Source organism: Microtus pennsylvanicus, chromosome 4, assembly GCF_037038515.1.
Source record: "Microtus pennsylvanicus isolate mMicPen1 chromosome 4, mMicPen1.hap1, whole genome shotgun sequence".
Classification (NCBI taxonomy): domain Eukaryota; kingdom Metazoa; phylum Chordata; class Mammalia; order Rodentia; family Cricetidae; genus Microtus; species Microtus pennsylvanicus.
In genome coordinates, this window is record NC_134582.1 from 117,066,133 (window position 1) to 117,080,115 (window position 13,983).

At 42.1% G+C, this 13,983-nt stretch overlaps 1 protein-coding gene across 1 annotated transcript; it reads right to left on the reverse strand.

Annotated features, from left to right (window-relative positions):
- Positions 1 to 560: 560 nt before the first annotated feature.
- Positions 561 to 1,033, reverse strand: LOC142848914 (large ribosomal subunit protein eL30). The gene has a single exon (XM_075971081.1). The coding sequence runs from the start codon at positions 921 to 923 to the stop codon at positions 576 to 578; it is 348 nt and encodes a 115-aa protein (XP_075827196.1). The 5' UTR covers positions 924 to 1,033; the 3' UTR covers positions 561 to 575.
- Between the last annotated feature and the right edge of the window lie 12,950 nt (positions 1,034 to 13,983).

Sequence of the window (13,983 nt, forward strand, 5' to 3'; positions counted from 1 at the left end):
ATTCATAATGAGCTGTATTTTAACTGCTTTAATTATTTCCCAATACTTTCAAAGTTCACATTTATTTTGCTTAAAGACAGACAAATGCAAAGATCAATCCTCTCATATTGGATTATAATATTCAAAGCATTTAGTCTTATAAGATGTTACTAAATTTTTTTTCCTTGGGAGAGATATATACTTCCTCCTAAAGTTCAACAATGAGCCAAGGTACAAATCCACTGAGGTTTGCTCTGGGGAACTACTGAGTTTATTGGGCTTATGAACATAACATAGATGAGGGGTTACTTTCAGGGATGTGGGTAATCTCCTAAAAGGCCCAATGGCAAGTTTTTACCCAGCAGAAATGATGGCCTTCCCATAGGCTCAAAAATAGAGCCTTCTCTCCAGTCCTGGTCCTTCCCCATCTATATGCTCTAGCCCCTCCCTGAAGCCATATGCAGTGAGAGCAGAACTGCAGACAACTAGCTGGGAGGAGTAGCTGGATATGATGGGGAGGATACCTTGGAACTGAAGCTACAGATACTTTTTTTTTTAAAAGGAGCTCTGGTAAAGTTTTATTAAAGGAAAACTTTTTACTTTTCACCAGTCTGTTCTGGCATGCTTCTGATAATGTCAGAATCACCTGGGTCAATGATGGCCAGTGTGCACACTCTGTAGTATTTTCCACACGCTGTGCCCAACTCAATGTTATTGCCACTGTAGTGATGGACACCAGTTTTAGCCAACATGGCATAGTATTCTATTTCAGATTTCCTCAAGGCGGGGCAGTTGTTGGCGAGGATCACCAATTTCGCTTTGCCCTGTCTGATCATCTTCAGAGTCTGTTTGTATCCCAGCACGTACTTCCCACTTTTCATAACAAGCTGGAGCCGAGAGTTGATCGACTCCAGAGACTTTTTCGTCTTCTTTGCTGCCACCATCTTCCTGCCTTAGGTGCGGGACGGCCCCCAACCTAGCACACAGAGAGGGCAGAAGAGAGGATTAGCATCGGGAGCGCAAAGCGCTAAGCAGCGGGGCTCCCCGCGCCGCCGCCGAGCGATCCTCCACCCGGCAGAGCTCACTCACCAAGACCCTACAGATACTTTTAAGCTGCCATGTCGGTGCTGTGAACTGAACCTGAGTCCCCTGCAAGAACAGTACATGTTCTTAATGGCTGAGCTATTTACGCAGCCCCCAGACTAATTTCCTTATTATTATCATCACAGCAATGGGTTTCATTATGACATTCCCATATCTACATGTCCTTATACTTTGTTCTCACTTGTTGTCCCCCTTCACTGTTCTCTACCTCCATTCTCTATGTCCTTTTTCTCATTGGTTCCCTTCTTTCACCTAGTTATTCACACTTTCTGCTTTCTTATTATATAATACGTATTCCATTAACCTTTCTATTTTCCCCTCCCTTAAGATCTCTTCCTCTCCTCTCATTATTCCCTTTCTGGTTTTGTGATCTATATACATATAGTCATACACACACATACACACGTATATAAAATTTTAAATCTAGGTTCTCTATATAAAAGAGAACGTGAGGTATTTGTCTTTGTGAATCTGGCTTTACTCAACGTGATTTCCAGTTGCATCCTGTTCCCTGCAAATATCATGATCTCACTTTTCCTTGTGGCTGCACAGAGAAGTCCACTGTGTATATACACATTCATCAGGTGATGGACACCCAGGCTGTTTTCATTTCCTGCCTACCGTGAACAACACAGCACAGATACAAGCATGTCTGTGACATGTTGATTTCGAAGCTTTCAGATACAGACCTGAGAGCGGTTGGTACAACTGGGTCATATGGCAGTTCTATTTTAGTTCCTTGAGAAGCATCCACATTGAGTCCTATAGTAGCTACCCTAATCTACGTTCCCATCAGCAGTGGTAAGTGTTCTTCTTCCACAGCCTCACCTACACATGCTTCTTGATGATAAGCATTCTGACTGTGGGGAGATGGAATCTTAAAGCAGTTTAACTTTGCATCTCCCTGATGGCTAAGGACGCTTTTCAAGTACTTATGAGTCATTTTTATTCCTTCTTTTGAGAACTGTCTATTCAGTTAATTGCCCATTTTTGACTGGATAATTTGGTTTAAGTTTTAGCTTTAAGCTTTGCTGCTCCTTATATATCCTAGATATATTTGCTTGATGTGCAATAGGAAAAGAAGTCTTTCCTGTTCTGGAGGCTGACTCATCACTCTGGTAATTGTTTCCTTTACGGTGAAAAAGCTTTTTAATTTTATGTAATCTCATTTGTCAATTCTTAGGGTTATTTCCTGTGCTTTTGGAATCCTGTTCAGGACTAATCCTTGCCTTTGCTTAAGTATTGAAGTATTTTTCCCTGTTTACCCCAGCAGTTTCAAAGCTTCAGTTCTTGCATTCAGTTGGTTTATTTTATCTGATTTTTTTTGTTTGTTTTTTGGTTTTTTTTGAGACAGGGTTTCTCTGTGGCTTTGGAGCCTGTCCTGGAACTAGCTCTGTAGACCAGGCTGGTCTCGAACTCACAGAGATTCACCTGCCTCTGCCTCCCAAGTGCTGGGATTAAAGGCGTGCGCCACCATCGCCCAGCTACCTGATTTTTGTGCATGGAGAGAAATATGGATCTAATTTCTATCTTTTTTATTTAGAATTCTAGTTTTCCCAGCACTGTTTGTTAAATGTTTACACCTACCCTGAGCCTAGCACAGCTTGGTGTAGAACAGTGGTTCTCAACCTTCCTAATGCTATGACCCTTTAATACAGTTCCTCATATTGTGGTGATCCCCAAACCAAAAAATTATTTCGATGTTACTTCATAATTGTAATTGGGTTGCTGTTATGAATCATAATGCAGACATTTGTGTTTTCCAATGGTCTCAGATAACCCCTGAAAGGGACATTTTACTCCCAAAATGGTGGCAACCCACAGGTTCAGAACTGCTGGTCTAGAGAAAGCAAAATAAGAAGTGAGTCTTCAAACAGACTCCTTTCTGACACCCAAATCATTGCCTAATTATTAAGGAACAGGAAGAAATGAGCTGATTGAATCCACAGAAGTCCTCCTTGTCTCCCACAGAACTATGCTGTTCTCAAGGTGTGTCCCTGGCAGCAATGAGTGGCTGTCTCCTTTGGGGAATTGCTAACTCAGAGAGTATTTGTAAGGGTTATAGAGCCCCACTCATCCACAGAATTGCCCAGTTGAATATGATAAACTGTCAACGCTCTGTTGGTAGAAGCTGCAGGAACAAAACTGCCATTGATTAAGTAAAATAAAAATGATTTGTGTTGTCATTTCCAATGCAGTGTTCACTTTTCTCCAGATCTTTCACACCTCAATGGGCCTGCATCTCTCAGCCCTGAAGTCTGAAAGACTGTAGAGGTGGTTCTGAGTGCTGGAGTCTAAAGGTCTGACTTGGGCAGGAGACATGGAGGCTCGCCACAGAATTCTTCATCTGCAAGCCAGAGAAAGAGAGTAATGACTATGCCCCTTCTCAGGTTACTGAGTCTCCTCACAAGAACTGTGAGAACAGAGAGAAGCAACACAGGAGCATTGCTGCTTACCAGGTGTTCAGTGAGTGGGAGGTTTGTTTCTCTGATTCAGTGTGAGACAAACAATGCCTGGGACTAGGGAGATGGCTCAGCGTTGCAGGAAGAGCAACTGCTGCAAAAGCATGTCAACCTGAGCTCAAAACCTAGATGCATGTGAAAAGCCAGGTGTGCTTGTTCCCCGGGGATGCAGGGGTGGTGAAGAGGAGAGGATCTGTAGGCAGTTTCTCTTTGTCCAGGCAGTTGCTCACAAATAACCACTCAGAGACTTATTATTGATTATAAATGCTTCGCCAATAGCTTGGGCTCATTTTTATCTAGCTCTTGTAACTTAAATTAACCCCCCTTTTTTTTTATCAATCTACGTGCTGCCCCGAGGCTTGCTTACCTCATGTCCATACTTCCCGTCCTACTCCCTTTGTGTCTCATGGACTCTCCTTAGATTCTGCCTGGCATTCTCTGTCCTGAAAAATCCTGCCCACCTATCAGCCAATCAGCTTTTTATAAACAATGAAAGCAACACATTATCATAATGTACAGAAGCATCATTCCACAGCAAGGATCACTAGGGCTTGCTGGCTCACGGAGTCGCTCCAGGTTCAGGGAGAGACCCTGTCATGAATAATGCGGAGGGTCATAGAGCCAGACACCCAACATTCTCCTCTGGCCTCTGCATATGGGCACACGTGCCTCCCTGCATGTGCATATACACACACATACACAGAAATACACAAATGTCTAAGTGGCTATCTTATCATCTCCCTCACGGGCACCATGTGTTTTAGCCATTAACTACAAAATTTAAAAATCAAATATCAGTGTTGCATAGTCTCCAGGGGCCCCAACCTGCTTTCCAAACATCCCTAATCTATAACTTATAATTGGCCATGTCATCTCCTCTCACTTGACATGCCCCCTTTGCTGTTTGAACTCCAATTATGTTTCAAGGTGTGGATGAAATTCTGCCTCTTCAGTGAAACCTTCCTGACTTCACCGGAGACTCCCTGAGTTTAACAGAGCACGTCCACCAGGCTTTCTCAGTTTTCTCTAGCATGAGCCTACACTCACGCTTTCCATACACAGCCATGGGCATCCAGAAAACATGGGATGACTAAACTAACTGGGTGTGGGTGTAGTAACTCTTCCCCACTCCTAGTCAGGAAGATAAATCAGTGGGTGGCATCCCAGGGAGTCTTCAAAAAAGAAAACAACTCTGATGAAATTGAGGACTTTACAATTAGCAACAAATCACTTGTAACAAATCTCACAGTGTCACAGCTTGGAGCTGGAGAACCTGGTTGATACTTCTAGTCTGGTCTGCAGAAAATAGGTGGTTCTCGTGGTTAAGCTTTCAGTTCCCTTTTTTTTTTTTTTTGCCTAAAACATTTCCTCATAGTCAGTGTAGTAAAAATTAGCTAGGTGTTAGCTCACACCAACATTCTGCTAAGGAAGCCGGGCAATGGTGGCGCACGCCTTTAATCCCAGCACTCGGGAGGCAGAGGCAGGCGGATCTCTGTGAGTTCGAGACCAGCCTGGTCTACAGAGCTAGTTCCAGGACAGGAACCAAAGCCACAGAGAAACCCTGTCTCAAAAAACAAAACAAAACAAAACAAAAAAAATTCTGCTAAGGATACAACTGCACTACAGTACAAGAGCGCCTTCGTATACTATGTGGCAGAACTTAAGAACCCTTACAGTACTGGACAGATACTGAAGAGAACAAAGCTGTGTGTGTGTGTGTGTGTGTGTGTGTGTGTGTGTGTGTGTGTGTGTGTCCATGAGCATATGTGTGCACTTTTGGGAATGAGGAATTTAGGAAGAGAAAACAGTCTTCATGGAGGGAATGTGGGAGTCTCTAACGGGGAGAAAATCAGGACAGACGGAAGGAATGGGGGTACCAGTGGAGGTGTGACTGTATTAAAACAGAGGGCACTAACTTAGATTGCTCGCTGTTCAATTCGTGTCTAATTGTTAAAACTGAAAGTCCCAGAACTGAATCAGGTGTTACGTATTAAATTTTACTTGATGTGTATTTCTGTACATTACAGCTGCCAATGCTAACTGGTAGCTCATCATCATCATCATTAAACCCTGGGGATGCATTTCATATTTATGTGTATATTTACAGACATGCTTTTTAGTCCAAGTTACTCTGGAACTCATGGTCTTCTTGCCTCAACTACCCAAATCCTAGGGTCACAGGTGCATCTCATATTTAAAGGAGACAAATACTGTTTTATGTGTGTAGCTAATGTCTTCATTTTTGTGGTTACTAATCAACAAAAATTTAAAACATGGCTCATTTCATTCTGGACTTCTTCTATTTGCTCATTAAATGGCAGGAGATGGTGCTTGAGCAGGGTCATGATAAGAGTATGACGTATTTGAGCAAAGAGGATCCCTAGCACTTTGATGTGTTGTGTATTAGTTCCCTAGGGCTTGTGTAATGAGTTCCAAATTGTCAAAGTATAAACATCAGAAACTTTCTTCCCAGTTTAGGGGGCTGGATGCCTAATATCATCGGTGAGCCCTCTTAAGGCTCCAGGAGAGTACCCTCTTCCACTTCTTCCCCATCTTCTGTTTGTCTGTAATCCCTGGTAGTCCTTGACTTCAATATATGTCAAAGTCATAGATGACATATATCAGTCACAGTGCTGACATTTTCCTGTATATCTCACAACTTCTTCCCTCCATTTGTGTAGTGAAATTTCTTCCTGAAAAACTTTTAAAATTACACTGTGTGTGTGTGTGTGTGTATACATATATAAATGTATGCATCCCACAATGTGAGCGTGGACGTCAGAGGACAAACTTTCCATAGTCAGTTCTTTCCACCACGTGTGTATGTTTGTCCTGTATTGAACTAAGACTACCAAACTTGATGGCAAGCACCTTTATCTACCAAGTCATTTCTTTGGCCCTGAAAAATTTTAGGCAATTTCAAAAGATTCTTGAAAAAAAAAAGTTTTAGGTAACGTCCATTGTTTTTGATATGAGTCTGTTTTGGATTCCTAGCTGACCATGTGAAAGAAATGAAACTTCTTTATTTTAAAATTTGCTATTGTAGGCCTAGAGGGATGGCTCAGCAGTTAAGAGCATTTGCTGCTCTTGCAGAAAACCTGAGTTCAGTTCCCTGTACCTATGTTGGGCAACTCACAACTATTCTAGCTCCTGGGAATCCAAAGTCTCAAAGTCTTCTTCTGGTCTCCATGGGAACTTGAACTCATGTTACACACACACACACACACACACACACACACACACACACACACACTTAAAAAAAAAAACATTATTGTGAGTGGCAAAAGAATGACTGAAGTAGCCAGAATCTCTTCAACGGTGCAGTAAACTTGCATTTAACATATGTGCTAGCAAAGCTATCTAGGCTCTGCTGTTTCTTTTAACCCACAGATTTCGATATTTGAAGTAATTGAGATTAGACTACCTTTCATCATTGCAAAGAATATTATGCTTTTAATAAAAAAGAACATTGAATATTGAAATACATTGAAGCTTAGTTAATAGGTACTCTAAAAGTGGGTGATAGAGGTGAGATTAACACCTCAAGCCTTGGGGTAGGAGACACAGCTGAGAGGTAAACAGCACTGGCTTCTCTTCAGAGGACCTAGGTTCAATTCCCAGCACTCACATAGCAGCTCACAACCGTCTGTAACTCTAGTTTCAGGGGATCTGACAACCTCCCCTCTTCTGGCCTCTGCTGGCATTAGGCACACATGTGGCAGACATGTATATAATCAAAATACCTATTCACATAACACAAAGCAAAAAATAAATGTAATTAAAATAATTAATGAATAAATAAATCCTTAAAACGCAGTCTCTTCTTTCTGGGAAATTAAAACTGCTAAGACTATCACCTTCTTGTGCAGACTTTCATTTCACAATCAATTTTTAAACTTGTGACAATAACATTACATCTTCAGAGTAATTTCTTATTTTCCATTTTTATCCTGAGGGGTAGACAGCTAGCTGCTTAACCAGTTTTCACAAATATTGAAGTGAAACTTGTCTTTGAGGTATGGCAGAGCTTGCTGATCTTAAGAAATTTTGCCCACAGATATTTGGAATCACTTGTGAACTGATCATTCAAACATAGACAAATTCCAAACTTTCATTATCATGAGTCTACAACAGTTTTAAAAGTTTGAAAGAAAGAAAGTTGAAAGATTTTTATTACACCCAAAACATCTTTTGGGAAATTGCAAAATGGAAAGAATGTTTTTAACACTGTAAATATAGAGGGATGAATGGTCACATATCGGTGCTGGAATTAACATATGGAAACATGTCTATCAACAGCTGCTGATGTTAGCAGGGCAAAAAAGTTCAGCACGATGACAACTGTCCCTCCTGTGTATCACACACTAAGGACAGAAGCAACATTCTCACAAAACAGCAAACAGTGCGTGTCCACACAGTGCTTTCGTGAAACACACAGGAAGTGGGATTGCTTGCACACATACTCCATGTGCAACTTGTCATGCACTGTGTTAGTTTAAAGAAAAAATCAAGCCACATATGGTGACGGATGCCTTTAATCTAGCACTCGGGAGGTGGAAACGAAAGCACCTCTGTGAGTCAGAGACCAGCCTAATCTATATGGCCAGTTCCAGGTCATCAGGGTGCGATCCTGTCTCAAAACAAATCTCCAAACCTATTGATTTGGGTATAATTCTTGTCTGTTGTTTCCATTATTATAATAAAGAAAAACTATGGGTATATTTTAACCACTCATTTTTCAGTGAGTTCTCTTCCTAACCAAACACTTTGACACTGATAGACAGACCTACACTGCATGGACTCAGCTTACAGCCCTTGTTGATCAGCTGAGGCATCAAGTTATGCTAGAAGGCCATGGGTCAGGAGTCAGAGGGCGGCCGTGAGTAGAAAGGGGGATGGACACACCTTTAGGCTAATGAGGAGTCACCTGCCTGCTCCACGGGCTTCGGCATGTTTGCTTCATGTAATATCATGGGTCAGAAGTTAGTATTCTGAGCACTGCCTCATCTGAGGAGTGTATGACCACTAGGATTCAAGCTGCAGTCCCTGAATTTGAGGTCCTGCATAACTTCCCTCACTTCAAAAGACCAGAGATCTACATGCTTCTGGTCTGGAACAAGTCCCAGTTGCCATTAGGCTGGAAGGCCAGCATGGTTTTGTCCCCTGTGATAGAGTTTGGAGTGCTGACCTACCTTAGGGCTATGCACAGGGATTTCAACAGCCTTGTGATTCAGTAAAACAGCCTGACGAATAAAGGCCGCAGACCCCAAATGTTTGCTCCCCAAGTGTACGAGGACCTTATGCAAGTTTGCAGCCAGGAGAGTACCAGTCACTGCTCAGAGTCATGCTGCTTGCTTTGAGGAGTGGCAAACAATACAGTCGCTGCCTGCTGTTCTTAGAGATGAGGATGCGTTCTAGACTTCACCAAGTAGCGTGTGATTCACTAGAAGTTGTCAGAACGGCTTCTAAGGAGATCATGGAAATAACCTACCTGCACCTCAGGTTACTCCTAATACCTTGGACAGGACAACTGCCTATGGCTAATCCCCACACAAAGGCTCCTTTTAGGTAAGAAGTTTGGTCACATTTCCCCTGGCACAGCATCTATTGCAAGATGTACTTTTCATCAATCAGAATTATGGATAGAAAACAGAAGAGACTACCCCTACAAGCTAAAGGGGCCTGAAAGATGAGTCTTTTTCTTTTTTCTTTCTTTTTTTTTTTAACCATCACACCCTTTTCAGGCAGAAGTTTGGCAGAGTGCCGTTGAAGATGACCTTTCACTATAGCCAAAGCTGCCCTCCTCTGTGTTTCAGTACACTCTCTCTTAGCTCCGGTATCTGAATTTCTGCGATGGGATAGAGGATTGGCTGCTGCTGCTGGTGGATCTCTGCCCTTTTAAAAGGCTTTTAACAGTTTGGTTTTTGCTGAAGAACAGTGGTGTGCTCACCTTGGATAAGGGAAACCAGTATGTTTCATGACAAAACATGCTCTCATGCATATGAGAGGCACGTCTGCCTGTAAGAAGCTGCACGGAAGCAGGCAAGCCATGAGAGGAGTGGGAGGAATGGGGTTCTCAGCATTAGGCAGGTGGTGTGAGGTGCTTGGCACCTCATCACTGCAGGTCTAACTCTGGCTCAGGATGTTTGTTTCTTTCAGGCATCCTCTACAAGTGGGCAATTTCAGAGCAGACAGCTGCTGACAAAGGGCTTTAGTTTCCAGACTGGATTTTCCAACTTCATATTCACAGTTGAACAAAGAGAAAATATTTTGTTTCTTCTTTTTCTCTAGTAGTTCTTATCCCCAGAAGTTAACAAATAATCCAAGTTGTCTATGACTGTGTTATTGAACCAGAGATCTATGGAAATAACTGAATCATGAGGATTTCCCCAAGCATGAAGGATTATTATAAGATGTCAAGGTTAAGAAGACAGACCCAAGTCTCAAATCTACGTAACTGACAATAGGGTTTGTCGGTATTTGTGGGGTAAGGGGGATAATTTAAGGCATGGAAAAAGTTGACTGGAGGTAAAGCAACCATGTATAATCAATCTTTATGGCACATATTCAGAAAATTACAGTGTTAGCATGATCTGAGGGTAGAGTTTTGGCCTCCTAACCTCAAAAAGTCAACCACTGGACATTGGTGCAGGCCTAAGTAAAGAGTTACTGAATTCACCAGACAGTGGTGGGTGCACACCTTTAATCCCAGCACTTGGGAGGCAGAGGCAGGTGGATTTCTGAGTTTGAGGTCAGTCTGTTCTAAAGAGTGAGTTCCCAGGACAGCCAGTTCTACACAAAGAACCCTGTCTTGACAAAAAAAAAAAGAAAAAAAAAAGGCCAAAAACCAGCAACAACAACAACCAAACAAAAAGAAGGTACGTAATTTAACAAAAGTAACCTAGATAGGAAGCATCATCAGGGCCATTCTCACTGAGGGCTAGCTAAGGAGAAGCTAGTGGGAGACTAATACTACAGTGCTCAGTCCTACGACCTCTCAAAGTCAGCTAAAACCAAGTAACTAATAGCAAACAGGGCTAGGTTTACTCACCCCTATTCTACAAGCAGTTTAGTAGATTATTTTATTGGCATTTGTAGAAAGGAAGAATTCTTAAATGTAATTTGGCATTATATACATTATAACCAAGAGGAATTTTAGAATTAAAATTTATGACTAATAGTAAATTCATTGTCTCTCAATTCATGCTTTGCTTTTGTGTCCATATTTCTTAGCTGCCATCAGTAATCCTTTGAGGGTAGGTATTAGTTGACCCCCCCTCCCATATTGCAAATGAGGAAACTAGAGATCAAGGGAATTAAGTAATATGCTCTGGCTCACACAGCTTGTAAACTGGAGTTGAAGCCTTAACTTAAAGCTTTTGACTCTACCTCACTTGCTCAAGTAAATATAATTTCAGTTAGGTGGTGGTGCCTTTAACACCAAAACTCATGAGGCAGAGGCAGGCAGCTCTGTGAGGCCAGCCTGAGCTACACAGTGAATTCCAGGACTTCCAGGCCTATGCAGAAACCCTGCCTCAAACAAAAAAACAAAAAATCCAAAACAAATAAATAAACAAATGTATTTTCAAATTCTTAGGAAAAAGTAAAAAAAAATTGAGCTCTGTTAGCTTTCTGTTGGTTTATAAAACTCTTTCCAGTTTATTTTCTGACATCAATGCCCGCTTTCTCTTTATCAAAGATAATCTTGGTTTCATTTACTTATCTTTTGGTTTTTCAGGACAGGGTTTCTGGCTGTCCTGGAATTCTGTAGATGAGGATGGCCTTGAACTCACAGGGATCCATCTGCCTCTGTGTGTGCCAGCAATGCCCAGCATCCTTGTTTCTTTTAAAGACTGGTTCCTTTTCTGAATGAAAAGTTACCTTCAACTGTACCGAGTAAATCAGGGCGATCACGTATATTGACATTTCAAATTGTGCAAAAACTTCTGTCCCTTAGTGTGTTGTGTATATAATGACTGTTTATGAGATAGTTGAAAGTGAGCGGCAGGCCTTAGCTGGATCTGTCCTGTCTGTCACTCACACCTGTGTGACCTTGGATAAGGAGTTTCTAATCTTAGCAGCAGGTCAGAAGGTTGCAGAGGACACCTTTCTTTTCTTTTTTTCTTTTTCTTTCTTTCTTTTTCAAGACAGGGTTTCTTTGTGTAACCCTGACCTTCCTGGAACTTTACAGACCAGGCTAATCTTGAGCTCATAGATATCCGCCTGCCTCTGCCTCCCAAGTGCTGGGATTAAAGGTGTGCACCACCACCATCCAACTTTCTTTCTTTTTTTAAAGACAGGGTTTCTCTGTTGTAGCCTTGGATGTCCTGAACTTGATCTTTAGGCTAGGCTGCCCTTGAACTCAGGGGATCCACTTGGCTCTGTCTCTTGATGCTGGTAATAAAGGCAGTCACAATGATGCCTGGCCATTGCTCGGAATTTTTTAAATACTAAGTTTTTAAATACTAAAAATTGAATATTGAGGTCATATAAAAGTAAGAAAATTCCCAATTACTTCCTTCACATCAGTGCTGAAGAAAGAATGACTTCCCATCAGAAGCAAATGAAGTATTATCTGAATGATGGTAAAAGAAAGAGGACTGGGGGTGGAACTCAGCAGCAGAGTGCCCAGTACATGGAAGGCCTGAGTTCAACCCCCAGCATTCCAAAAGAAAAAAATAATTTAGCTAAGTGCGGCATCTCGTACCTATAAACCTGCCACTCAGGAGGTGGAGGCAGGAAAATCACCACAGATTTCAGCAAGTCTGAACTATTATATAGTGAATTCTAGACCACCCTAGGCTACATAGTGAGTTCCAGACAAACCTGGGCTACCCAGAGACTCAGACTAGTCAGGACTACAGAGCAAGACTTCATTTAAAAAAAAAATCAACCAGGCAAACAACAACAGAAAAAAAAAACTAATCCTATGAGAGCTTGGAAAAACTGGGGAGTTAAGAAAAACACAGGACCTGAATAAAGGGGCAAGAGGGCACCCGGTGGTGGTGGTCTACACCTTTAATTCTAGCACTTGGGAGGCAGAGGCAGGGGATCTCTGAGTTTGAGGCCAGGCTGGTCTCCAAATCCAGCTCCAGGACAGTCAGAGTTGTCACATAGAGAAAATGTGTCTTGAGAAAGCAACAAACAAACAAAACAAAAAGGGGGGACAATGGAGAAATAGCTTTGCTCATTTCAGCTACGACGGACAGGGCATTTCTGAGAAGTACATGATTCCAGCCAGTATATTCTAATGATCTGGGAGGTTTCTTTTAGAACTATCAAAGACATGGGAAGCATGGTTGTCTAACCTGATGACACAAAAATGGGCAGCAATATTAAGATAGTAAACGGCAAAAATCATGTTTCAAAGTGATCTTTAACACTGGAATCTTGGGACTATAGGAAAGACATTTTCACGTAAGAGGAACAGGACTTGTTAAGAGATGGGAAAAGTGAGAGGGTAGCACACCGACTTAGAAGCAGTATGTCAAAGCAGGTTTTGTCAGAGCCAAGCCACTCTGAATCAGGGTCTATTCTGCTGTCTGTGAGCTGTGCAGCCTCATGCTGGCTTCTGGCCTTGCTATGCTTCTGTTTCCCCACCAACATTGGAAGGTTTTTGTATGCGCCGAACAAGTTAATTTGGGGCCCACTGCTTTGAGCTCTATGTTTGACTTATGGTCAGCCCTATGCAAGATTTAACACCACATGGCACTCTTTTTTTTTTTTTCTTTTTCTTTTTTTTTTCACATGGCACTCTTGAGTTAAACTGCGGGAGTGGAAATTATATTAACTGTCCAAGGTCTGTATTCAATCTTGTTTGGACCCTGGTGGGACCCAGGGTGTGAGGCTGTTCTTTTCAGCAGCACAGAGGGATGCGCTTACGTAGAAAAGCGGAAATTAAACGCTCTCGATTTTCAGATATGCTTAATTTGACAGATCCGCAATGATGTAGTGTAGAAATTCCACTTCTGACTGAAATGTCAGATTAGAATTGAAAAGGAAATCTGGCTGAAGGAAACCCCTATCATCAAAGTAGTTCTCAGGGAGACTGTAAAGTCACCATTAAGGAAGAGACACAGAAGAGGAAGAACCTTGAGGAGTGAGGGAGAGACAACAGGAAGACAAGTTAGCAAAGCACACTGGATTCTTGACATTAAGTACCGGAATGACTGATGCCTCAGGAATAGAGGGGAGGGTTTGAAGGAGATGGTGATACCTGAGAAAGGGTCATATCGTTAAGACAATCGGGACAAGAATTAGATGGATTGAGCCAAGGAGGATTCCAAGGATCCAAAGAAATAGGCGGCTTAAATTAAACTGACAGGGAAAGCGAAGGAGGGAAGGCTGGCTCCAACCCACTGTGTGTGTCTCTACGGGTTCGACTCTGTGTCTGTTTTGAGCCTGGTCTCGCTCAGGGCGGCAGTGTTGGGCAGGGTTT

Bases quoted from the DNA above. Each gene is read 5' to 3' on its own strand.
- LOC142848914 (XM_075971081.1), bottom strand. From the start codon at position 923: ATGGTGGCAGCAAAGAAGACGAAAAAGTCTCTGGAGTCGATCAACTCT.